Below are 26,236 nucleotides of genomic sequence, written 5' to 3'. Positions count from 1 at the left end.
TTTTTTTTTTTTTTGTTTTCCTTGATACTTTTTTCAAATCTGGGGTTTTTATAACTGAAGGAGAATTCAAATAAATCAGCAACCAGAGAAAATGCCAAACAACCACAGTCAAACTTTCCCAGTATTTTAAATTAATAGACCTCCTTCTCAAGATGTTATGCCTAACAGGATTTGATTGTGCTTTCTCAGCCAGAGAATTTCTGTCAGTACCTCTGCCAAATGCACGGTCTCATGGAGGGAGGATTTGATAGAGATCCAGGTTAAGTCAGCCTCTTCATTCAGAGACAGTGACTGCCAGCCCCACACAGGCTGCAGTGAGGCCACCCAAATGTTGAGTTTCCACTGAGGAAGGCCAAGTTCCCCACACTCGTTTTTTATTTTTGCAACCGTAGCAGGGCTGTGTCCTTGGGTTCTTTCCATGCCAAATAAAGCGTCTGCACATTTTGTCTAGTTCATTGTTGTACTGTTGAGGCATTTTATACCAGGAACACCTGCAAAACTAGAGGTCTGAAGAAACAGATTCATTTCTGACAGGTTAATCAACTCGAGGGTAAGAAATTATCGTGCTAGATCTGTAAACACATTTGCAGCTTGCCTTGCAAGGGCAGCTTGTGAAGATTAAACTGGCTGGGAATATTCTGAGCCCTAGGCACAGAGCACTCTGTGAGACATGGCTAACATAAAATGCTCCAAGGCGGAACCTGCCATCCAGCACAACCACGTAAATCTGGAGTAACACAGGTTGCTTCGAGGATGTTACTTCATATCCACTTCACCCAACAGAAGGACAGAATTTGAATGAATTACCCATGAACAGGGAATAAAGGACATGTCCAGTAAATAATACATTTCTGGGTTTTCTGCCCTTCATGACTCTCTCTCATAAATGTTTCAGCCTCAGTCTGATTGCTGATTCACTGTGTCAGCCAAAAAACCAAACTGAGCAGGTGCATTTTGGAGTCGTTCACATCTGAGGCTGTTAAGGCTCAGGGTGAGGCAGACACACAGGAAAAAACCCTGATTTCTAAGAGTGTGACATTGTCCTCTCCAGAGCCATAACTGAAATGCCCCAACACACATTCTGTGACTGCTCTCGGTCAGATATGGCTCCCATTTTGTTTATTTTTTTATCTCTTTCTGAACTGAAAAATAGGTAAGAGAAGCAATTTTAAATTCATAAAAATTAGTTTGGTCCCAGAGTGTCAATTGAAGCATTTTGGCATTTATGGAATGATTCATTTCACTCTGAAGAAGTCAATATGAAGTTTCACAGTATTTCTCACCCTGCGCAGTGCTGCCACACAGGCTGGCACTTGACAACAACTTGTGAGTAGTTTTGGTTCCTCCAAAACTTAATTTTTCAGGGGATGTTCATTCAGTGAGTAATGAGTCAAATTTGTCCAACATTACTGTTGGATCCTTTCTATTCACTTACTTTATTCAGCAGCTGCACAATCTCTATAACAATACCTTCCAGAGGTGAGATACCTGATTAGAACCAGCCTCTGTTCCCATAACTTGCTGCATGAGGTCAGGTTGTTGTCCCCATGATTGGATGCAACCGGACACACCCCTACTGTGTTACAGATGCTCTTGGTGCTCCTGACCAGTAGTCCAACACTAACTTGGGAGCAAAATGCCTTAGTGAGATTTGAAGAGCTACATACACGACTGGAGACACAAAGACTGTTAAGAAACATCCTTTTCAGAAAATCTGAAACTACTCAGTTTTAATTTCAACTTTCTTGCTGAGCTGACCATCGTATTTTAAGCCTGTCAAATGTGTTTTATCAATGTGAAATACTGTTTATTTTTGCTCATTTTTGCACTTTCCAGATCTTTACTGAGCAGACTTTTTCCGGCATTTTGCCCCCGATGTAGCTTACTGTAATTCATTGCTCATGACTGCCAAGAAATGACAATTCCAAAATACAGTCATTTTGCTCCTAGAAATTCCATCATTTTTTCATTATAGCCAGCCCAGCAGAAAGCAACCAGAAAACTAAGCAAAATGAGCCTCTTAAATAGGGCAAAGATGAAACCTCAGTTATAGATTTGTGCATAATTCTGACATGTCCAGCCACAAAAGAGTAATCTTAGTCTCAGTAGAACAAATGACCTGCACATTCTCACTGTCTGAGAAATTACTTCCTCCATCTTGTCCATTCTGCTGTTATTTGCTCTCCTGTGTTCTCCATTAGGACTGTCTTTCCATTGCCAAAACCAAGAAAAAAAGGATACAGCTCTCCTATGTTCTTGCTGGATGTAGACTTTGTCCTCGTGTAGGGGTTTTATTCACTTTACTATTTATTTTGCAGGAATGTTTTAAACATTTTTAATAATAGAATTACACTGATGAGACCTAGTAAAGGAGCAGGTATAAATTACTCCTGCCCTTTTTGCAGCTTAATATTCCCTCAATTCAGAGGGAGAAATTGCCGGCCTGGCAGAACTAGATCCACAAAAGGTGGGGGGTTTTAATGGTACTGGCACAGCTGGAATGATCTGGCTAATGGGTGCAGACAAAAAACAATAGTTTTTTGTTGTCAAGGGTCAAAATGGGAATTATCTGGAGGGACAGCATTCCATGACCTGCAATACATTTCCAATGTTCATCGGTATTCCTATTGGGAAGCAGAAAATTAGGGGCTATACCTGTCATCTACAGAGTCACCTTGAAACCCCATAATGAAATATCGATAACGGAGGATAGCTTTTTGCTAAAAAGATTACTGACAGGCATAAAATAACAATCACCAGTAGCAATAAATGCATTTTATGTCTTGGGTATTTTCCTGGCAGACAATAGTCTTTCATTGAGTTAGGCATTAGCAGCCCTGGATTTGGATAACTTGTGTTCAGAAGAACAGTAGAATGTTTTTTGAGGTACTGGAAGAAAAAAAGTGGAGCTTATTTTTTTAAATCAGTGTACCATAATTCTCCTTGGTTAGCACAACAGCATAATTCCCTCCACAAATGGAGTGGTCCATTTCAGTTTATTCTTTTTGCAATATGCTGTATTTAAAGAGGAAGGAGATGAGATAACTCTTCCTGGAGAAAATCCAGAATATTAATTAAAGAAATGGCATTTTGGCATTCATTCCTTACTTGCTGGAGTTCATGCCCATACTGGTATTTCATGTCTTGCTTTCATGTTAAGAGCTTTCCAAGATGACCTTCTCTGCAAATGTCTTTTTTTTTCTGCCTCTAGAGTTCCTAAAAACAAAAAGAGACACAACATACCCACTTATTTGGCACTAGAACAGTCACACAAGGTGGACCTGAGTGTCAGGTCAGCAAAACCCCCAGTGGGTGGGTGACAGCATGAGTAAGTGCTAGACAGACTGGAGGAATGGCATCAGATTTGGACCCAAAAGATTAGAAGTCATATTCCTATACCTTGGCACATTGGATGTAAAGCCAGAGTGCTTGAAAAACATTGAGTTTCTCAAATTCATGAGGTCAGTTTAGGATTTGGAGTCTTTCAGATAGCTTATCCATATACACCTTTTTTTTTAAGGCTTCTTGATTTTTGGTTCACGTTTTCATGTTTTTCACTCTACTACATTAACTAATTCAAAGTAAACATGAAGGATGTTTGAAAGTGGACACTCTTATGTAAGCTGTTTATGCCAATAGCTGTGACTTTAATACTGAAAACAAAATAAATGGCAGCCTAATTTTATAGTCACAGCTGAAAGATCCTATTCATACAGACTACTTTAACACTGAGACTCTCATAAATAAGAAATGACTCTTGAACAGTAGTTCAAGATCCTTGTTCCATTTACATTGTCATCAATCACCCTCCAATCACGAAGATGACAATAAAGTCAGTTGTCATTTTTACTCTGTAACTAATAAATTCCAAAATGTCTTTTAATGAGCCCTGGTTCTCCTTTACCACGGACAAGTGTGAATCACCCCTTTACACAATGTGAACAGCTTCTGCCCCACCTGTCACCCCTGTGACCTTCTCCACCCATCCAGCTCTTTGGCAATTCCCTGCCCTCCATGGAGTGCACTGCTTCAGCCTCCCAAGCTCCTGTCAGGTGGGATGTTCTCTCTTTATTCCCTTCCTACCCAAGCCCGTACAGGACTGGCCACTCCAAATACCCGCTTCCTTCCTTCGCTCCACGCAGAGAAACGAGCGCTACTTTTTTGACTTTTCCGTGGCTCCTTCCTCTCCTCACTCGGAATCAATGGATCGTTCCGACCGCCTACCCTGACCTTCCTCACCCTGATCCCGATCTGCACCCCCCCGATCCCTCCTTCACATCCCGCGAGTCCCCACCGGCCCCGCCGCGTCCCGGGAGGAGAGCTCCGTCGTCCCCACCCCGCGTCCCGGCAGGAGCCGCCGCTGCCCTTCCCCCCGTGCCGGCTCCCGCCGCTTTCCCGCCGCTATGTCGGTGTTCCACGACGAGGTGGAGATCGAGGACTTCGCGTACGAGGAAGAGACCGGGACCTACAGGTGCCCCTGCGGGGTCCGAATCCTCATCACGCGGGTGAGGGGCGGCCGGGCGGGACCGGGAGGCGGGAGCGGCCTCAGGCTGCGGGTGCGCCCGTGGCCCGTTCTGTGGCCGCTTTTCGGGGCTTTTGCAGGAGGACCTGGAATGCGGGGAGGACGTGGCCACCTGTTCCAGCCGCACCATCTGAGTTCGACCCAAAAGGTGATCTCTGCTTCCCATCCAGAGTGTTTTTCACGTGTTCCTGCCACTTCCTGGAGGATTGGGAGGTAGGCTTCCCTTACACTTGTGCGCGCAGGTGATTTGTCCCGTCACCCAAGTTAGGGCAGGGAGGGCTGAGGTGTGGAAGAAGCCTATGAGGGTGCGTGGATCTATCTGACCAGTGAAATGCTGGGGGGCACCACGAGTGAATCAAATGCCAAGATATAAACAGCAGGACCGCTGCCTCCAGCCGAAACAGCTTCGAGGGATCAGTCCTGGGCCCTTTTCCCTAGCCTTCTGCTTTGTCCTTTCCCCTCCAGAGATTGCTTTTGTAGATGAGAAGAGATGAAAATCACCCCAGGTGCCAAGTAGAGCAAAGAGAGAGCAAATGGCCCGAATGCATGGTTATTTAGAGAAAACCATTTCCTGCCAGGCATATCATTATGAACCAGTACTTGCAGCATAAACCTGAGACTGTTGCTATTGGGTTGTTGGGTTGTTCTACAGTGCTGTAAAAAGAAATTGGGAATTGAAATTGAATTCAGCCTTTCCCATTTGCCACTTTATTCTTTCCCTCTTAAAAATCAAATATTGATTTTCCTCATTCTGCTCAGTTAACAGTCTTTGCTAGTTTGTAATTGTTATAAACACGTTCGCTAGAGCTGTCAAAGCAAATTCCAGCAAAAAAATTTTTTATTGAAATTTTCCAGCTTGTTGAAAGCAAGACATCCCAGAGGAAAAGGTTCTTTCTTGTGATGGGTCACAAGGAAGCCGAGCCCAGCACCTTGTTGTAAGCAGCCTGGCCTGGGAACCTCTCTCATCACTGTCTGTGTGACATTCCAGCTCTGTTTCAGAAAGCAAAGGAAATGGTGGGTCTTGTTCCACACTGAAACCAAACTTGGAAACCTTGGTAATTCCACAAAATGGAATCACCACTATCTGCCAAGCCTGAGCGTTATGTTATGTGTAATCTTGAATGAAACTGTACGAAATTGTGTATTTTTGAGAAAAGACAGACATCTTCTTGTAATCAGCAAATTATAGTCTTGTGGTTCTTATTTTGCTTATCAAGTTATTTTCCAGTGTCAAGACCTATTTTGTTTCACCCGTCCCTCTCCATGCTGATTTAAGAGTTGTTCTTGGCACTAGAGAATCCTTAGAGTTCTGTCACAGGCTACACTCAGAAGCAGCAGCTGGAGCTGAAATCATTCATTGTTTATGTAAAACTAGAAGTTACTTCCTTAATATCAGCACCAGGCTCTGTTCCTGGGCTAGTACGTGTGCATATTTACACAGACACCACACACTGACCACAATTTGTTACTCTAGGAAATTAATGTTCCCTTTGCTTCTGCAAATAAAGGAATCAACAGCACATTGCCCTGAAGAAGCGGCTCTTGCCTCTGTCTGGGAGCTTGCTAGCGCAGCTGGTGATCCATCAGCTGAACTGCATGAGCTCAGGAAGCATGGATGCTCAATCAGACTTAAGTGGCCTTCCAAGCTGTATGGTTTGGTGACTGATTTGCAAGTGAAGGCAGCTCCTGGCCTCACAGATGATGAGTTTTCAATGGGTATGACACATACACAAACTAGATAAGACAACAGAAAGGCAGGGGTTTAGATGGACAACTTGTCCAATGACAGATTTACTGCAAGGCTTATTTTTTAATTGACATGATGAATTTTATGCATCTACCTGCTTGAAATACTCTGATTATGAAACTCTCTGTTCACTGCTTGGCTCTCGAATTCTAAGCGGGCAAAGTGTGTGCTAACAAGAGGGAAAGAAAGAGAAGATGACAGAATGCAATGACCTGTTGTCTCTGTAGGACTGGTTTGCATTAAACATTTTGGTTTGACTACAGCTTTTGATCGCTTTTGGTTTGTTCAGTAATCCCAAACTGTATGTATAAAGAGTGATTGACAGAAATAGCCTCCCAGTGGCTCGTACTCAGGTGTAAATATCTGATGCTCTCAATCTTGAGAGATGAACTCCTGATAGTCAGAGTAACAGTTGATTTTCTTTCAGCGCTGAGATTAAATTTTTTATGTAATTATTACATTAAATGATGAAAAAGAGACTGTAAAAAAACCCCAGTTTTCACCTAGTAGCATATTAAATTAAGAAAAAATACAGTGAAAAATATAATACTAAAGGATGTAATCCTCTGAAGCTCATTTATGCCTGTAATAATACAAGTGACATTATTAGATTATTTGTTGTCAGTCTGTAAGACTGAGGGATTAATAAATGTGGGAGCAATTTTTTGAATAATTGCACAAAATAGATTAGGTATTTAAAAATATATTTAGTATTTTTATATAATGGATATTTTTTTAAAAAATTGATTACTTTCACCATTTTCTCAATATGTAATATGAAATTATCACTGGTGTAAATAAATATCATGATAGTATTACCAAAGGTCATAGACTTCAACAGAGGTCATTGTGCAGCTACTTAGAAACTGAATATTGTATTGGGCCCTTAGGCTGGTCTGTCTGTAAGTTAGGTTCAAGCTAAAAAGAACTTGCTAACAATCCTGGTACCTGTATCTGTTCTGTGTCATGAATATTCTGCTGTAGCTTTCCAGCCTACTCAGCAGAAAGAGACAGAAGATTTATTGTTAATGTTAGAGTTAACATCTTCAAAATATCTTAGGGATTTTTCTGAAAATTTAAATTCTTATGCCTTTGGGACCAGATCATGCTGGTAACACAGCATCCTACACAATGGGGTCTCTCAGGCTGTGAGCAAAGCAGCTGTCTTGAAAAAGTGTGCTGTCGGATTAAACTCATTTGAGGAAACTGCAGATGGTAGCAAGTTTGTTCTTGGCTGTCATCTTTGTGCCTAAAGCCAGATTTCTGGGGGATTGGAAGGGCTGGGCACTGAGGTTGGGTTCTTGGAAGGGATTTTAGCCTGGGTACCCTTCAGATGATGTTCCTTCCACCTAACTCCAGTTTAAAATTTATACGTGCCATCTGAATTAATCATCAAGACTCCCTCCCTAATCAGTAGAGAAAGCAAGCACTTCTAGGTAGTGATTCACCCATCTTGTTTGATTATTTGGTTACCTCTGGAAGTGTTCTCTGCTGAGCAGTAGAAGAAGCTTAGACAACTACCTTAGTTCTGTCTACTGTTTAGGTGGCCCCAGTTAGAAGAGGTGAATCCCGTTCCATGTGTCTAAAGAATAATAATCCCCAAGAGGGATAGCTAGTTTACCAAAACAAACAACAAAAAAAAAGAAGCTAGAAAGACAGCAAAAATACTATGCCTGCCATGTCAAGTCATGTAGGCAGATTGTTTTTCTAGAATATCCTTCCAAGCCACCTGGTGAATAAGCAGCTGTGAGCTGCCTGAAGTGTGTGCCAGAGATCACGTTTTCCAGAGACTCTCCTTTCCAGGAATTCTACTTCTGTAGTCCCTATTCAGACCTTTCCAATGAAACCAATAGAAATTATGGCAAAGGTCTACAAAATCAAGCCCCCTATAAGATGTCAGTGGAGGCAGAGTCCTACTGTACATTTCTGTAAGACTGTTAGGTGATGGCTAAATGGGAATATTGCCACTGGAGGCTTTCCGACTGGGTTCTTTGCAGACCAGCTGTGCTGCAGCATGAAGAAAATGAGGCATTAACAAATCATCACACAATGAAGAAAATAAAAATACATTTCACTGTGCACTGATATACTTTATTCAGGGCTGACGTGCAGTTTGCATAGCTTAAAAACACGAGCTTAAAAACATGTGACCAATGTTTGCAAAACACTCCAATACGCTTGCAATTTGAATCAAACTGATGGAGATAAAATGAGATACAAAGTCAGAATCTGAAAGCTCTCTCTCACGTGTCACCTTCCAGCTGTTATGGAAACCTAGGCTGTTACTGTTCTTGTCTCAGGTGCCTGAGCATACATAGCTCCATTCCTTCCTGAGGAAATCTGTAATGGAAGCTATTGCGTTTTAATCAGCAGACAGTATTACAGCTCAATCAGCGTCTCTAAGGGAGGACCTGGAGGCACTTACACGTGGACTGAGAGATACCCTGAACATTTCTGTGCTGCAGGATTTATCATGAAGGTTGCTCTAACCTTCCTTCCCCCTGTTTAAACTTCAGGTTAACACAGAGAGAAAAATGCCATTCTGTTTCTCTGCGCCAATGATGGCACCCACCTCACCTACCAGGACAAACCCCAACCATCAGCCAGCACTGACTGCATCAACTGGTTCTTGGTTTAAAAGTACATTTAATAATACTTCAAGTCTTTATTTTCTTCCATTTGTCATTAGCTGGGAGAGGAATAAACCAGGCTGTTTAGTTAAAGTGTTGTCAACCAAAAGGTGACCTGTTCTTGAATCTGACCTTTTAGCTCAGCTTCACGGGCGGGTTTGGCTCAAAGCATTCATTATGCCTGGATTGCCAAATTCAAGGAAACAGGTGGAGTTAGACTATAAGATGTTTATTTGTGTTTTGCTGGAATTCCTTTGTTCTTGCCCAAGGCTATACTTTGGAGGCCTTCAAAGTTTAAACTGCTTCGTTCTTGCATGAAACATTCTGTTCTTATGTTTCTCTCCTGTCAGTGGGAATTAGCAGAACCTGGAATGTTGACCCTGTCTAAATACAGAGCTGAAAGTAATCCCATGTTTTGTGATGCTGAAAGCATCACTATTGCATGAAAGATGGACAATAATGAGGAAAACACACCAGCACCCTTAGCAGAGACTCTTTGTTGAGCCCACTCCCATGAGGAGAAGGTTTCAGCAGATGGATCCAACCATGGTGGCAGGGTGTAAATGACCACAATGAGGAAATAGTATTGGTACAACCAACCAATGCATTTAAAAGGTATAAAGGAAGGAAACTAGGAAAAAAAGGGATAAATGCTTTCCCTTTGGGACTTTTTTCTGTGTAATAATGAGTTGTGTTTATATTAGAGGGAAGTGTGCTCCATGGTATGGTACACAATCTGTGTACCCTGGATGTCTCTGTTCAGGGACCTCCTAGACCACCTTGTAGCTCTCTTCTGGCCTGTGCTCTGGAGTTTAGTTCCCTTGGAAACCACACATTCACTCTATTACTAAACAGAAGAAGTATTTTAACAATTATTTTCTAAATGGTACTGAACCATATATTTTCATTTTATTGTTGGAAGAGGTATTAGGTAATGTATTTTTCTATTGTACGTATATCTACAGCAAACCTTATTTTCTATATTTTTATCATTATGTTAAAAAGTAATATAAGATGAAGATGTCCATGTCTCTGAAATTTAATTCCAAACATCTCCTTTCTAACCCAAAAATCTTTTCATTCTTCTTTGCAATACATCCCACTTCTGTTCAATTACCGTATTTATATACATATTTTTTTAACATTAGATGCTGAAGGAATGATATTCCTAGTGTAGTGTCCAAAATAAAATAAATAAAACATAATTTAAAATCTGGAATACTTATAATTTTAAATAAAGGAATCATGTGTCAATAAAACAGCATTTTACTCAGCTTTTATGCAATTTAAAAAATTCTCTTTTCTCACCCTAAATTTGGGCAATGGTCAGGGATCACTTGGTGTTCTGGAAGAAGTTGCTACCATCTTCTCAGCTGAAAGTTGAAGCATTTTCAAGAATGTCACAGGAAATTTTAAGCAACACTGCAGAAATAGTATTAGATTCTAATGCTATCAAAGAAAGCAGGAGTAATAACCAGGATGACTGAAGTGATGCCTGAATATAGTGTGGAATTTGTAGCCCTTGAAGTAGACAGGGAACTACATACTAGGAAAAATTTTGGACAACACTCCAAACGTGATTTTTGTGTCTTCTGTTGTAACCAATTTCATATGCTCAATACCAGTTTATTATGATTTACCAAGAGCAGGTGACTGGAAGGCTCTGAGCAGAATATTCTGTTATTCCTTCCTTTCTCAAACAATGTGCTGTACATTAAAAAAAACACCCCACAATTTTTTCTCTTGAAAAAAATCTCAAAACCTAACTAAATTTCATTAATGATGCCCTCCCCCTTTAATAAATACATAGGATCATGACTGATTTATACTATAAATTGGGTGAGATGCTGATGTGCGAAGACTCCCAAATCTTTGTTCTTCTGTCTTAGCTAGCTCTTAGGAAGTGTCATCATTATTGATTTTAACTCCAAAATTGAAAGTACCCTAACAAAATACTAAAGTAGAAGTTTGCTTGGCTACTGCATGCTGTATGAGACCATTCTTGCTACCTAACCTCAACTCTCATTCACCCCTTTGAAAGACAGCAGGTCAGCAGCAATGCAGGCTCTACAGAAGAAGTTTCTCTAGGAAATTTGGTCTTTTGAGGATCAGCCTGGAGAGCCATGACAGCAAGAATCTACAATATCTTCTTGGCTAAAACTCACAGAGTGAAAGACTTAACTCAGGCTGCAAGCAAATGGAAGCAAGCACCAGTATTTTCTTCCTGGGCAGCCACTGTTGAAACCTGTTGTTTCCCTTCACTTGCTGTTTTCAGCCAGCACTTTTGTTACTGTAATAATAATAATGATAAACTCAGCCCATGGCTTTACAAGAGCAAATGGATGCCACCAATTTTGCTTATAATTCTCTGCAAATAAGCAGAGAAGCTAAGATGTTACCCTTCTTTCTACCACAAAAGTTTCCTGAGGAGTTGTTCTTAAATGTCATTAAAACAAAACAAAAAGTTGTTAATATTTCAGTCTCATTCTCCCATCCAAAATAGATTGTGGACTAAGGATTTAAGGAAGGGTGTGCCAAACGCTGAGGACTGTTGATATTCCAAGTCGATTAGTGCCTAATTAAGTGCTAATTTATGCTCTGTGTAATCTCATAGAGGGTAGAAATTTGACTCAGGCTAGTTGGAAAACAAAGTTTTTGCTATTACATGTGGAAACATCTACTACTTTTATACATATAAAACTTACTTTTTTTTTTATATGAGTCGAGTGCACTGTTAAACAAGGCTAAACTCTTATCCTGGTTTGGCTGGCTTCCTCTTACAGTTTCAAAAGTCTCACAAGCATTAATTTTCCTGTATCCTCCCAAGTCAGCTGAAGACAAGCTGTCGGGAAGCCAATTTTCCATGTTGTTTCAAAGGGCAAACTTAACTGTCTTCTGCAATAGCAGAGTTGAGAATCTATTGGTGCTCACAGTCTCTTTATTCCCTGCTTCTCAGAATAAATAGAAATTTTAGCTAGAGCTGAATAAATCAGGAGCCAGGCTTTCAGATAAGAGACCTTCCTAACTTCCCTGCATGCTACAGCAAACACAAACATCTTTCTTGTCCATGCAGGAAATGCATCTTAAATCCCAAGCAGAAGTAATGTTAAATTTTGGAGACTTGACCTCCACAGAGACTTGTCAGTCATCTCTGATGTAGCCCATGGGAACGTTCAAATTGCCACACCTGATTTGCGTTCTTGTTACACACAGACAAAAACAAGTCCATCTCATCTTCACCCTTTGCTGCCTCCATGCATTTGCCAGAAAGGACGTGGACAATCATTCCATTCTACAAGGTGAGAGAAGAAGGGAAAGAAAGAACAAAATAAAAATAAAGGATTTCCAGTAAAAGCTAGAAAATTTTTATATACAGCAGATCACCAGTAAGGACTTGTTCAAATTTTTTTAAGTGTTATTCCAAACAGAATGAGTAGGTTTAACTTTGTGCTCAGAGCATGGTAAATATTCATAGTTCCTTTTGAAGCTGACAGGTGTGGTAGGTGCAGAATTCTTTTCCACCACTATTTGTTTCCTGTGGCTACAGATTGTTATCAGCATCAGCCTCACTACTACCGGCCACAAAATTTCACAGTGCTTCCCTTAGGAATCAAACCAAATTACAGCAGGAACTGTCCTAGAGGCTTTCTGCATCCCAACAACTACAGTAACTGCTGTTTTCCAGCTGTCCCAGAGCATGAGGTTATTCAGTCCTGTAGAGGAGTTCCTGCTGGGTGAAGTCCACTGAATAATACTCTGATATTGCTCTTCTCTTACAATGCCGGAGGAAATTTAATGTTACCCACTAAGAGCTCCTCACAAAGGGAGGGTTCAGGATTCCCAAACCCTTTCTCTATCCAAAAGAAGTCAGCAAAGATTTGTCCTGCTCTTATTTTCACAACCACTGATTCTGATTCTATCCTATAAAACAAACAGTGAAAACAAGGACATAGGAATAAAGTTAGGATTTCTGTACTGTGTATTTCTGGACCAAATGTATTTCATATAGTGTAAATGGGCAAGGGGCATCCTAAGTTTTCTGGCTGAAAATGGTACAGAAGTGAATCTTGCCCCTCAAATACCTCATCCCTTCCCCACATGAATGCTGTAAATCACCCAGTGATCCCACAGTCACCATTAGCTGCCTTTCCCTCACAGCAGAGACACTACTGACCTCCTGGACATCCCAGTGCTGGTGGCTGTTGTCTGTCTCCTTTGTACAGTTTTGAGGGATAACCTTCCCGTGTCTAACATCAAAGCAAAACAGTGGAGCAGAACCAAGCCGGATTTCCTTCATGCTGTTATATTCAAAGTGCTGGAAGAGGGAGGGTTTGTTTGAACAATGATGGACAGACATTCCAATTAATTTCTAAATGCTAATTCCAAAAAAGAATTTCCTGTACGTGTTTGTTAAGGTGCAACCCAAACATGAGTGACAGAGACCCAACAACCTTGACCCTTCAAAGCAATCCCCCCTGCTAGCTAATTCTGGCATAACTATTTACCTAAGAAAAGGCCTTGTGAACTACAATTATGTATAAAGTAAACCCATCCTGTAATAAAATTTTCTAGTTTAATATTTGAACAGAAGGGTGTTTCTGGCAGTGTCCTCACACAATGCAGTTAGAAATGTGCCTGCAGCTCACCCTGAGCTCAGTGTGAGCAGGAAAACTTGCCTGGGACTTGGAATAAATATCTGCAGTCAGTCTGTATTGGTTTGGCTTCTTTTAAAGCATGAACTTTCTAGACTAATTTCAGCTTGGGAGTCTACTGAATTTTCCTCCTGCTTTACACTGCAGTTTAGACACTGAACTTCAGTTTTAGTCACTAATGGGGGAAACCCATTCCCATTATTCTGGAACTGTTATGTATTTTTTACTCACAGGCTTTCTGTTCCCCAGACACTACCAAATATACTAAACAAATAGGCACTTAATGATGTCTGCTGAAGAAAAGTGTGTGTATCAGTGACACATGAAACATTGCCATTTTTCAAATTACTCACCTTCAGAAGCGTGGGCATCATTACCTTAACATATGCCTAATTCTGAACACATCAGTTATTTCCATTAGTGTCAACCCAGCTACTTACATGTTGGAGTGACTGTCTTCAGGATGGTTCCCTAGATCTGACACAATGCCTGTATACTCAAAGTATACATTACCTGGGTGAGACTGTCACTGCAAGGTGAGAGTTTGATAGAGCTTTCTGCAGTGGCTCTTCCAGGTCTGTAATCTGCACAGAAGCCAACACCAGTATTGTAAAGCTGTAAGTAAAGATTTATACTGAAATAACTCACAATTGGATACAACCAAAATATCCTTCAGCTAACATTTTTGTAATTGTATCCCTTTATGATACATGTTTTTGTTCATAATTCAGGCACTACTTTTTTCCAGCCTAGATCTTGCATATTGATCTTGCAAACTGATCTGATATAAAAGACAGAGTTTCACCAAAGGTCAGTGCTACCCAGTGAGTTTTGTTTAAGTTGGAGATACCCACTTCTGGTTTTAACTATTATGATAATTAAAAGAAATCTTTCAAACTTTTTATGCTAATGGAAAATTGCACTTCAACTGGACACTGCAGTCAGAAAAAACCCAATGTTCCAAAAGAAAAGAAGCATGTGACAATTTCTGTAATCTACACTCGGTTCTTGCACTCTTCTCAAGCAAACTTGGAAAATAAAGAGCAGACCAAATAGCAAAAGGACACAGTAAAATCCAGCTCCAGATAGCAGACTGTGAATTAATTAGTAGACCTGGTTGCCTTTTTGGGGGAAACTCCCTTCTGTTAAGGCTGCTGGGAATAAATTAATATTTAATGAATTATAATTATCAACTATGAGTTATTTAAAAAAACCCAACAAACAACATTGAGAATATTGCCTCCTGTACACAGTCAGCCAAGGAACTGCTATTGCTACCACTTCTGTCCTTGGGAGAAGCGCAGAACTGAAGAAACACTTTTTTGTCTTTGTGCACATGGATCAGCACAGAGATATCTCAGCTGCTGTTGCTGTTGCCATCTGCATGAGGCAACACAATTCTTTTCCTTTACTAATAGCACCTTAAAAACCTAGGATCCTCTGAGCTGTGACACTGAACTGAGTCAGACAATCTGGGTTCAGTTCCTGGCTGTGTTTCAACATCTGTGTGAGAATTTGGGCCAGCCCTTTGTCTGTCCTTTTCTTTCTCCTCCCACCCTTGTTGCATTGTCTGTTTGGACAATAAAGGTTTCAAAGCAGGAACAGTCTCTTACTCACTCTATGCTCCCTGAGTACACAGAAATGAGAGTGGAGTCTTTGAACAACGAAAAACACTAATCATTCTTTATAGGATGTTTTCTCTTACCTTGCCAGAGAATCTTGGCGCGTCTCCAGGTTGGGAGAGTTCAGGGTACACATTTGATACAAACCACTGGAAATTTCTACAGCCCAGTCTCTTCTGTAGCTGGAGGCGCTCACTGCAGTCTGGCTTCTCTGCCTTTATGGAGAAAGGGAGAAAGCATAATATTGATATATGTCTCTTATCAATATCTCTTGCAAAGGAGGAAGTCTAACTATAGCATTCTTCAAACTTTGTGCTAAAACAGCCACAGTCTGGCATTGTGACAGAAGTAAATATTTCAGAAGTAGCATACATTGTGAAAATAAGTATTTCCTCTAAAAATGATTATTATAGTGCAAGATAAGTCAGTCTTTGTCATATGTTTATTTTAAAAAGTCAAGACCAAATTTGACACTTGTTGCACTGAAATTCAGTGGTATTATATTGGATTGTCATTCAGTATAGAATTTGTCCCTCTGAGTAAAACTCAATTTCCTGGCCTTTAGCAGCCCAGATTATGCAGTTATTGTCAGTCCTTCATGACCAGAGGGCATAAGTGATGACAGAATTTAGCCCAAAATATATTATCTGACAGTTACTAAATCTAGTAAACAAATTTGTTTTGCAGCTATAAATGCATAAAACCTTTCCTATGATTTCTGTGTTTTCTTGAATTATAAACATACACAATATCAACTCTTCCTCTGTTCTGAAAAAGGACAAACGCCTTCAACTCTTGGTGCAGTTACAGGCATCTGCACTGCAAAGAACTGACAGTTTGAATATTTGAGGGTATTTAGCACTGAAGATGGCTAACAGGGTTCTAAAAACTCTAAGTAGTTAAGTGTCTAATCCTTCAGCTTCAAAACCACACAAAACAGTTTTCTAAGTCTCTGGGTGCCCAAATATTAAAAATATCTCACAAGCCTTAAGAGTCTTTCTCCTCTTTCTTTCCAGCAATACGTCTCCCCCCTTCATGCTTCTACTTTTTAAAAATGCCATTGGGATGGGATTCCAGGAGACTGGTCTGGATTTCTACATCAAAAATTAAGATTGGTAACATAAGCAAAGAATTGCCTGTAAATAACTTTTTCCTCAGACCAGCTATTTCTCTGCATCCATAAAAAGGACTTTGCAACATGGAAAACACTGACAAATTAAGGGCCTTGGAGATCAAGGGCAAAGTATCAGCTTCTAAAGGCAGGGATCAGTCATGCTATGTGGCACTGTTTGCCAGCCCCTGTAAACTGCACAGGCAATGCTCAACAGTTGCAATATGTTAAAGAGAACCTCATAGTTTAGTGTCAGTCTTAGATTCAATAAACATAAGAACAAAGTTCAGCAATTCAGCACCACACAACCCTGTCCCTTAAGAGGTTTTCCTGGAAAAGGGAAAGAGAAAAGTAAAATGCTTCCCTTAAAAAGAGATGTCTCTCATGAGACTGCTTTGGCTGAAGAAAATAATGGCAGTAAATCTCATTTTGTCATACTAGTTACAGTCTGCATTTGATGCTGAATAAATGGTGTAAATAACGCAAAGAAAATCATTATTCCTGTAAACCAATCTGAAAGGAAACTGTGCTTGTAAATTAAATAAGCAAACCACACAAGAAAAGGAGCAAAAGAGATGGTGGCTGAAATAGCAGAGAGCTGGGAAGAGCCTTATTCATCTGTTTAATGCTCACACCACGAACATCCTGTGCAAGATGTGATTCAGATCATAAACCGAGAAGGCTTATAAAGGAACCTAACAGGGGTCACTGGTTGTTTTCTGCAGTGGGCAATATTAGCGGTCAAGGCTCACAGAGAATTTTGTGGTGGCCCATAGGTTGCTCTGTTCACTCTCTCAGTGCAATAAATCCCCACAGGGCCCTTTGCAGCTGAGCAGCAATAATGTCATTGGCTTGTTTGTGCCTTTTGAATGACATCCAGCTGCACTGACATGCTGAAAATATTAGCTATGAAAGAAAGAAAAAGAGAAAAAGAGCTGTTTATGTTATGGTATGTTGGGCACAGAGATAATAAAATGGATCATTTGAGGGAGCATCATACTTAGAAGTACTGAAAGTATTCTGGCTAGAATAAACTCAGGCAAAAGGTCATGCTGCTTACAGCTAGTAAACTCTATCATTGGTGACTGTAGTTTTTAGTACAGAAAATTGCTTCTGAGCTGACAAGAAAGCCTTCAGGAAATTATTAAATGATTTAAGGACCTAACTGCCCATTTTAAAAGACTTGGCCTAGTGTGCTCCTTTCGGGTACATGGCCGAAACCCTTGTGAGTCAACTGACAAACATGTGGCTAGTGGATTTCAAACCTACAACACAGACAAGGAGAGAGAAGCTTTGAAAAAGATGTGAAAATAGAGTAAAAAAAGGAAATGTAGTAGTCACAGACTATAGGATTAGCAGACCAACTGGAGAGGCAGATCTACCCATGAAGTGTAAGGAGGTCAGACTAGATGACAAGAGAGAAGTGACGCCGGCGCACAGCCCTGTTCCTCTCCCCACTATAATGCAGCTCCTGCTGGATCTGGCTTTCTTAGGTGACGGCCAGCCCTGCAATGACTGAGCATGCAAGAGTGTCTGGGTATTAGACAAACCAAACAGAAGTGAAGCGTTGCTGGACCTGGTGGTGCTCACCAGTGTGGATGAGCTTATTAGATCTGCTGGGATTGGTGGCAGCCTAGGCTGTAGCGACCAGCCTTGTTGAGTTTGTGATTTCAAGGAGTGTCAGCCTGGTGAGGAGCAAAGTCAAGACCCTGATCTTTGCAAGAGCAAACTTCCAGCTGTTTAAGGAGTTGGTGAAAGAGATGCCCTGGGAAATTGTCCTTAAGGACAGAGGGGCTGACTGGAGCTGGCAGCTCTTTAAGGCCACTTTTCTTAGAGCACAAGAGCTCTCTATCCCGGTGTGTGGCTAATCGAGCAAGGTAGGCTCGAAACCAGCATGGCTGAGCAAGGATCTGCTCCTCAAACTGAAGAGGAAGAAAGAAATGCACAGGCAGTGGAAGCGGCTACACAGGGACAGATGACCAGGGGACAGTACAGGGATATGGTTTGAACGTATAGGGATGGGTTTAGGAAAGCCAAGGCAAAGCTGGAACAAAACTTGGCAAGAGACATGAAGAATCACAAGAACTGATTCTCTAAGTACATAGACCAGAAAGAAAGGCCAAGGAGAGTGTATTCCCCTGATAAGCAAGAAGGGTGAACTCGTGGTGACTGATATGGAGAAGGCCGAGGTACTCAGTGAGTTCTTTTCCTCAGTCTTTGCAGGCAGTCAGGCTTCCCACTTCTCTTAAGTCCCTGATCCTCTGAGTGGGTAGGGAGGGGGAGTGAAGTCCTTCCCACTATAAGCAAAGAGCAGATTTGGGATCATTTGATGAAGCTGAATAGAAATGAAGGCTTTGAGGAGACCTTAGAGCAGCCTTCCAGTACCTAAAGAGGGCTTATAAAAAGGAGCAATGGTTTTAAATTGAAAGAGAGTAGGTTTAGTTTAGATGTTAGGAAGAAATTCTTTAATGTGAGGGTGGTGAGGCACTGGAACAGGTTGCCCAGAGAAGTTGTGGCTGCCCTATCCCTGAAAGTGTTCAAGGCCAGGTTGCATGGAGCCCTGAGCAACCTGATCTAGTGGGTGGAATTCTTGCCCATGGCAGGGGAGTTGGAACTAGATGATCCTTAAGGTCCCTTCCAACCCAAACCATTCTATGATTCTGTGATTCTATGAAATACAGAAGCAAAACTGTATGGGAAACTTTGCACAGCATCTACCTGTGCTCTGCCTAAATGCTTTCAGGGAATCTTTTTCTCCTTAAAAGCATGGCTTTGTTGAATGAACAGGAAGGTGAACGACACTTTCATTCAAAAGTGCTCACAAGTTGGCCCACTGCCTTGTAGGAGAAGATATCATTACAAGACAAAATACTGGAGCCAAAGAATTCCTGACAACTGCAGCAGCATTAACAACTTAACATTATTAACAACTTAACATTAACCACATCAACAACATTTACCGCAGCTGCATGACTCCAAATAAACAAACCACTTTGTAATACAAGAGATATACTCTTCCTTGAGTGATCCTAATCTGCAATGGATTGTTCAGTGGCTTAAAAAACAAGCATGAGCATTCTGTAGTTGTTGTCTGTCTATTGTGTGTAATCTTCACATGACTGAAGTGTAGCTGCATGCTAGGACTACACGACACACCTGGCTGCAAGGTAGGCTGCAAGCCTCTCTAATCCAAATTCCTGGAGGTTGGACTGCTGTCTGTGAGATGCTTCTAATGAAAAAGTAACTTGTAAACAGCGGTATGTTGAGATCTGACTTTCTCAGATCAGTTGCTTCTGGACATCTGTCAGTTCAGGAAAAAAAACAACCTTTTTCGTCACTAGACCACTCAGATATGTTCCCTTCCAGTAGGAGAGACATTACAATTTGCCACATGTCTGTGAATAGTATTGAATATCCTCAGGAACTATATGAGGAAGACCTTCAGTAACAGAGAATGAATCCTCTAGGAGGGTCCTTTGAGCACATAGCACTACTAGCTTCAGAGGCACTGCAACCCTCCTTGTACTATTGGTACAAAAATAAACCACAGGTTGTTGAACAAGCTGAAGAATAAGTCATTTGGAGAAGAGGTCATACTCAATAAGCACAAGACTGAACTTAGGCACAAGTTTCTTTCTTCCCTTCCTGATCTGACAGCTCTTCCACTGGAAGGTTTAATAAAAAGTCCATCCCCAGCACCATGCTCGTTGAATGTTTGACTGCACACAGACATCCCCACCCCTATTCCACCCTCTTCACCTACCTCAACTCACATGCCTTCCCTCAGAAACAAACCACTACAGATGTCTTTACCTTGCTGATTAAGAAAGCTGCTGTGTCGTGCTTGTAGAAGTTCTCTTTAAACGGGCCCAGCCAGGTCTCTGCTATCCGGATTTTGTTCCTCACAATGGCCTCTTCATAGGCGAAAGCAGCGGGAACGTGATGTCGATAGACATGCCCAACTCGGGAGCATGGAATAATTTCTACAGAGCCACCACAGAGCCAGGTCTGGAACACAGGTAAAAGCACAAAAGGAGATTACCTTATTTAGATTACCTTTATCTGAAAAGGAGAAGCTCCTTTACTCTAGACTCTGCCTCAGGAAATCCTAAGGTGCACATTGCTGGAAACAGCAAGAGCCTTATTATATTCTTCTTTATACACTGTTCCCCACAGATACAGAGGCACAGAGAAGATACTGGGCATTCAGACCTCTGATTTGACCCAGCATGGCTATTTATATGCTTTTATGTTTTTCTGTGCACAAACAGTGCAGTGTAGTGGAAGGACCTGGGGTCACACCTTCTCTTGTCTGGGACATTAGAGACCATACCCTTCGTGCCTGCAATTTTCATTGCTTTTAAATATCAGTTACTCTTTGTATTCAGCAAAAATCAATGCAAAGGATTTAATATTAATAATTTGTTATTAAAACTACAGGTTGGCAAAGAAATAAAGGTACTCTCCCTTTGGTGCATGTTACATGCCAAAATAGAAGAGGCAGCTTTCAGAGGGTGCCAAAAGCAGTGACTCAGTCCTCAGGCAGATACTGATAGCCAACAAAACTTTCTTCTCCTGACATAATGCTCCTAAATCAGAGCAGCTGCATGTTTTTGTCCTGACAGACTGCAGAGCATGGGGATAGATTTCTGCAAAGAAGGTTTTAATCTGAATACCCTGATAAGTTTTGCACTTAATTTATTTTATAAATATCTTCTTGCCTTTTCATTTAGGTTCCTTAAAAGCCCAAGAGTTACCACAGTTTGATGTTTTAATTAAGGTTCTTACCCTTATAGACAGCTCCAGATTTTCTGCTCCCCACATGGTCATGTCAGAATCATAAGCTCCGGTATTTTGGAAGTAATGCCTATCCATGGCCACCACTGCACCAGCTACCACAGGACTCCTGTGTAAAAAGCAGTTTGAAAGTGAACACCTTGAGTTTTGGATAAGGAATAACGTGAAGTGTGAAAATCCCACCATTTCCATAGAGATAGTATTAAAAATTATTGAATACTGCTCCTATAAGCTTGAATGAATTGATTATCTAACCAAAAGAAAGAATAACTGGAGTCTAATTCTAGGATTTGCTTGGGGAAGGGAGTCAAGAGCTGAATTATCAAATAAGGCTCAGAACAATGGGAAATGTGGAATACATGTACATCCAAAAAAAAGAAACAAACAGATAATGATTAAGACATCTCTTTTAACTCTTTATGATTTGTTCTTGCTTTCCCTACAAACCTCCACACCTTGTCTGGTCAGGCTGTACACCAATTGTGTCAATGTGTGGAAAATATTCATCATGTTGAAAGCATGACTGCGATCTAGTTAGAATAATTACTAAGGGCCAAAACAAACAGTGTAAACAAAAAACCTAGCCCGTCAAAAATATTAACTGAGGATATACAAGTAACCACATCTCTCCTGTGAGCTGGAAGATGACCCAAACTGTACAGTTTGCTGCTGAGCTGAGTGGAGGTGTATTGTCTGATGGACTGTTACCTGATAGGGCTGATGGGAGACTGTCGTACCTTCTCTTCATGCTCTGGCACTGGTTCCCAATGAAAATCTAATTTCCAATCAAAAACACCTCGATGCAGGCCCACAGAGTGATAGTACTGAAAAGTCTTCCAGTCTATGACATCTATGACGGGGGAGACGACACTGTTTCTGAAAAAGACAGTACCATTTATTTCCCAAACCAAAGCATAAATTAAGTTCACTACTCTGTTAGCAAACATTAGTTCTCCACTTTGACACTGTCGAGCATAAGCATTCCTCTAAATGTTGAGTGCTCTTATTTTCCCTGCTGATAGAAGCTCAGGTGCTCAGGGCATGGGAATACTGAGCATGCAGTGCAGAATGTAAAGATCAATAATTTATCGATACCCTGTACCTTGCATTGTCATTTAAAGCTATTTAGGATTTTGCTATGAATTAACTATCACAATTCTTATAAAACTATTTCACACAGAGGGCCCAGCCTCTGATGTTACAGGCTCTGCATGGATGCAAAGTTTATAACAAAAGATGGTTTTTACCACACTTTACCATCCTTTGATTTTTCTGTAGCTGTTCCACACATTTCACATACACTCTACACATAAACTGAAGTTTTTCACTTCAGGCCAGTGAAGAGTGCACTTATCCTTAGTTTGTTCTGCTGATTGTTTTGCAAAAACATCTATATTGAGTTCATAAACCAGTTCCTGTTTTTGTTTTATCACAAGCTTAAAATGCTCCTGCAAATGCACTGTCACAGTGTGGAATCTACTTTTAAGAGCCAGAACAGAGCCATTACACCATAAGTGGCAATCCATCAATTCCTTTCTAACTGGAGTTAAATTTGGATTAGTCTGAGAAGAGGCATTAGACATTTCCCCATGGCAAACAAGTCAGTATTTTGCAGCATGCTTGCACATCATCTTGGAATTAACTGGTAGTTCAGAAGAGCCTTCAGTGTTCCTTGTTTCCAGGTCAATGACATATATTTGGAAATTGTCATTGGATAAAGGCAATGGTATTAGAGACTTCAGGAAAAAGTGTTGAAGAACAACTCTATCTATTTCTTCTCTGTTATGCAAAAAGGATAGCCTCTGGTCTCAGTGTAAGGGCTTGGCTATGGTTCCTCTGGAGAAAAATCAGTAACATTTAAGAGAGATTAAAGTACTCTGGAAAAAATTACTCTTGTTCTAGAATAGGAATGTCCATATAGTAAATTATTCTCGAGTAGTTATTTCCCTAGAAAAATAACTTCTGTTTAGAGAGAGAGAAATGAAATGGTCAATTTTGGGGCAAAAAGTAGATTTTTTTATCTCCTCTTTTAAAAATTTGTATGTTGGTCAGAAATGGCTTGAGACAAATTTGCTTAAAACACAGTACTATTAAGGAAGAAAGCACATCTCAGAAGTCTCCAGTGCAGTGAGGCATTTGTACTTTTCCACAGCAAAGACCAGAACCAGCTGAGAAAGAGGGTAGCTCTGGGCGATATTAATATAATCTTGACATATCTTCTCTGCCTCTACAATCACTAGAGTCATGTTTTTTCAGTATCAGAGTGGGGGGAAACTCCAAACTTAGTTTTATCATAGTTGACATTTACTGTAGAGAATTTTAGAAGCCCATGGAGAAACAGACTACTGATTGTCAGTGAATTGTACAAAGACAAACTATGAAGGGGATTTCTTTAAAATGACTCTGTTATTTTTTTGTTTTCTAATAAAAGCAGACTGTCCTATGATAAGCTAAAAGCAGGAAGATTTAAAATAGAAAAGTGATTATATTTCTCTGCTCACGTGTAAAACCATCCTTTGTAATATGCAATAATAGGCACTCTTAGAAACAAGCATTTGGTTTTATAAATAGATGATAAACTTTTACGGTCACATGCAGCATTTGTAGGCATATACATTAAGGCAGTGAGTTGCTGTCATCCCTCTGCAGGAATCAAGAAGAAATGGAAAGAAATTATACTAAAAATAATAAAGCTGATATCCTCCCCTGATTCTCTTAATGATAACCCTGTGACACAGTTTTGCATCCAGGACAGGAGAAACCACTTAGTGCTCAAGCCAGCAGAAGCCTTTCTACTGAAAGTTTTACTCACTAACAGCACTGAAAGGAAACTGCTTCTAAGTTACTGACAGATAGTGTCCTGATAGACTCACAAAAGCAGGTATTTTTCCTTTGATATGCTGGGAAAAATCCACCTAACAAGTTAAATAGATTTTCTATGACTAAACTTCAGAAATTAAAAGTCACTGTAATAGTTATTTCCACAGCCTACTGCATTCTCCAGTGTTTGAGTATCTCTGACCACTGTCTGGTTAGGAAAGGAGCTGCAGTTGTACGCTTCCCACCTTGGTTTGCTGCTACTTGCTGAAACCCACATTGTCTATTGCTACTGGTTTATCCATTCTCATCCAGACAGGACCAAGGAACTAAGTTTATTTTACAATTTCAGAGTCAAGAGGAAAATACCAGGAGAGAGTATTTGAGTGGAAGCCAGAGGCAATGTGGATTAAACCATTCAAAAGACCTTGACCATGAAGACCAGACCACATGAACTGAACTGATCTTGAATAGTTTGGACAGAAACAGTGCAGATACTTAGATATGCTCATATATATTCTGGATTAGATGATTTCAGACTATCCTACATTTTCCTATTATTTCATCCATTTAAAACCTGTCCTTCTTTTTGGATCCACCTTAAATTGTTGCCACTATAAAACTCCAAACTCCAATGATGCTTCTGGTATCAGTGAACTGCTCACAAGAGTAAATACCACAGTAGTAGTTCTTGTAACTGGGCATTGATTCTTCAATGCTGTTCAAGAAAAATACCTGTAATGACATAACAGATTCTAATGGTTTGGATACCGAGCAATTATCCAAACTATCTGCAAAGTACGATGTGAAAAACTACAGTGTTTAAGACAGCTGAAAATAACTCATTTGAATAGGTCACATTCTGCATTCTACCCTGGCTAAATTCAACAGTAAACCAGAACAAAATAAAATCTACAATTGTAGAGTGCAAACTGATAACTGTGTTTTAGAGCTACTAATCTAGTAACTCTTTCAGAATGTCAAGATTAACATTTTTCAAGAGTATGTTTGTAAGAGTAATTCTAGATCTTCACCTAGTATAAACTGGTGTTGCTCTGCTGAAACTAATAGAAATACACCTTCTTAAAACTAAAAATTAGGAGGATCTTTCTGATCTGAAATAGAGAAATCCAGAAATTTTATCTTGTGTGAAAAGTGGTTAATGTCCAATTTTAATCTTAATCAAGCACTGTTTACCTATGTTTTGGTTGGTATTTTCTTTAAAAAGAAAAAATCTGTTTTCTGCATATTCAGAGATGGTGGTTCTAAATGCAAATTTGCAGAAGAAGGTAATTGAAAGTTGGAAGATGTTCTTACGTATTCTTCTTGTTTTTAACTGCATAACTGGCAGACAGCAGCTTCTCAGCACTTTGAAATGAAACACTGGCAAACTACTGCTAATTTTACTCTGTGGAATCCAAGGAAAGGCAAAAACAGGAAATTCAAATACAGCTAGCAACAAGGCTTTGAACCATTTGATGAATTTGTGAATATTTCAAATGCTTGGAACGCACATGAACTACAAAAGGTCACAATTCCATGAAAAAGAGCAACCCAGACAAGAACAGTTTCCTGGTTTGGGATTTCTCAACCAAATAGAATTGGTAATGAAATGTCTTCCCATGACCCTTTACAGTCACCATGGACATTATGTTCTTTTGTGGTTTTAGATTAAGTAACATGAGGAGAGGAAGATTTAATTAACATATCTGTTTTGAAGTTTTAGATACACTTCCTTTGAAAGTGTTTTTTATTGACTTATACTTTCTTTGTATTTTGTATATCTGGGAAGGAAACAGATTTTAATCTGTTGAAATCCCCCCTTTAATAAGGAGAAACAAAAACCCACTCAAACTAAACAGGAAGATCATGTATTTTCCTCAGTTTCAGAGGGGATTACTCTTGCAAAAATTAGATATCTAGGAAATCCAGGCAGTTCAAATTCTCTGTCTCTGCCCATAGTTTAAACTTTAGTGAATAACCGAGGACCCAAGCCGTTTCCACAGCATGCTGCACTTTCACTGAAAGCACCTTCCTGGCTAACTGAAGTCTTAGCAATGCAAAACATTTGAAATTAGATAAGGTTAATAAAAAGATAAAATGCAGTGATCAGGAATGGCAAAGCTATTAAAGAATTACTTAAATACTGCCCTACAGACCAACTCCAGACTAACTCAGGGCATATGAACAGTCTCCTTGAATGGATGGATTATTCATATGCTGTGCACTAAACAAATCTTGGCTAGGTAGAGTGCAAAGGGAATGCTATATTAAAAAGTAACAATTTTTGAAGCTGTCTTTTCTGCTAAAATACTCAAATTTGTACGTGGGGTAACAA

The 26,236-nt window shown here is 40.2% G+C and overlaps 2 protein-coding genes across 3 annotated transcripts in view; one reads left to right on the top strand and one right to left on the bottom strand.

Moving 5' to 3' along the window:
- Nucleotides 1–4,403: 4,403 nt before the first annotated feature.
- On the top strand, nt 4,404–24,412 carry DPH3 (diphthamide biosynthesis 3). Its single transcript, XM_027675339.1, has 5 exons — nt 4,404–4,505; nt 4,603–4,735; nt 5,378–5,536; nt 8,786–8,909; nt 24,251–24,412. Exons 1-2 carry the CDS (start codon nt 4,404–4,406, stop codon nt 4,654–4,656), a joined length of 156 nt encoding a protein of 51 aa, XP_027531140.1. The 3' UTR covers nt 4,657–4,735; nt 5,378–5,536; nt 8,786–8,909; nt 24,251–24,412.
- Nucleotides 8,343–26,236, bottom strand: part of GALNT15 (polypeptide N-acetylgalactosaminyltransferase 15) — a 29,100-nt gene continuing 11,206 nt past the window's right edge. For both annotated transcript variants that reach the window (XM_027675337.1, XM_027675338.1), the window contains 7 exons: nt 21,790–21,957; nt 21,073–21,190; nt 20,098–20,292; nt 15,257–15,388; nt 14,065–14,166; nt 13,074–13,214; nt 8,343–12,191 (listed from right to left, as the gene is read on the bottom strand). In XM_027675337.1, coding sequence (XP_027531138.1) covers nt 12,045–12,191; nt 13,074–13,214; nt 14,065–14,166; nt 15,257–15,388; nt 20,098–20,292; nt 21,073–21,190; nt 21,790–21,957 — 1,003 coding nt within the window. In that variant the 3' untranslated portion in view covers nt 8,343–12,044. The remainder of the gene's footprint in view (nt 12,192–13,073; nt 13,215–14,064; nt 14,167–15,256; nt 15,389–20,097; nt 20,293–21,072; nt 21,191–21,789; nt 21,958–26,236) is intronic.

The sequence above is a fragment of the Neopelma chrysocephalum genome, unplaced genomic scaffold (genome assembly GCF_003984885.1).
Source record: "Neopelma chrysocephalum unplaced genomic scaffold, ASM398488v2 Primary Assembly neopelma1_26, whole genome shotgun sequence".
NCBI lineage: Eukaryota > Metazoa > Chordata > Aves > Passeriformes > Pipridae > Neopelma > Neopelma chrysocephalum.
This window is presented reverse-complemented; position numbering and strand designations above follow the sequence as displayed.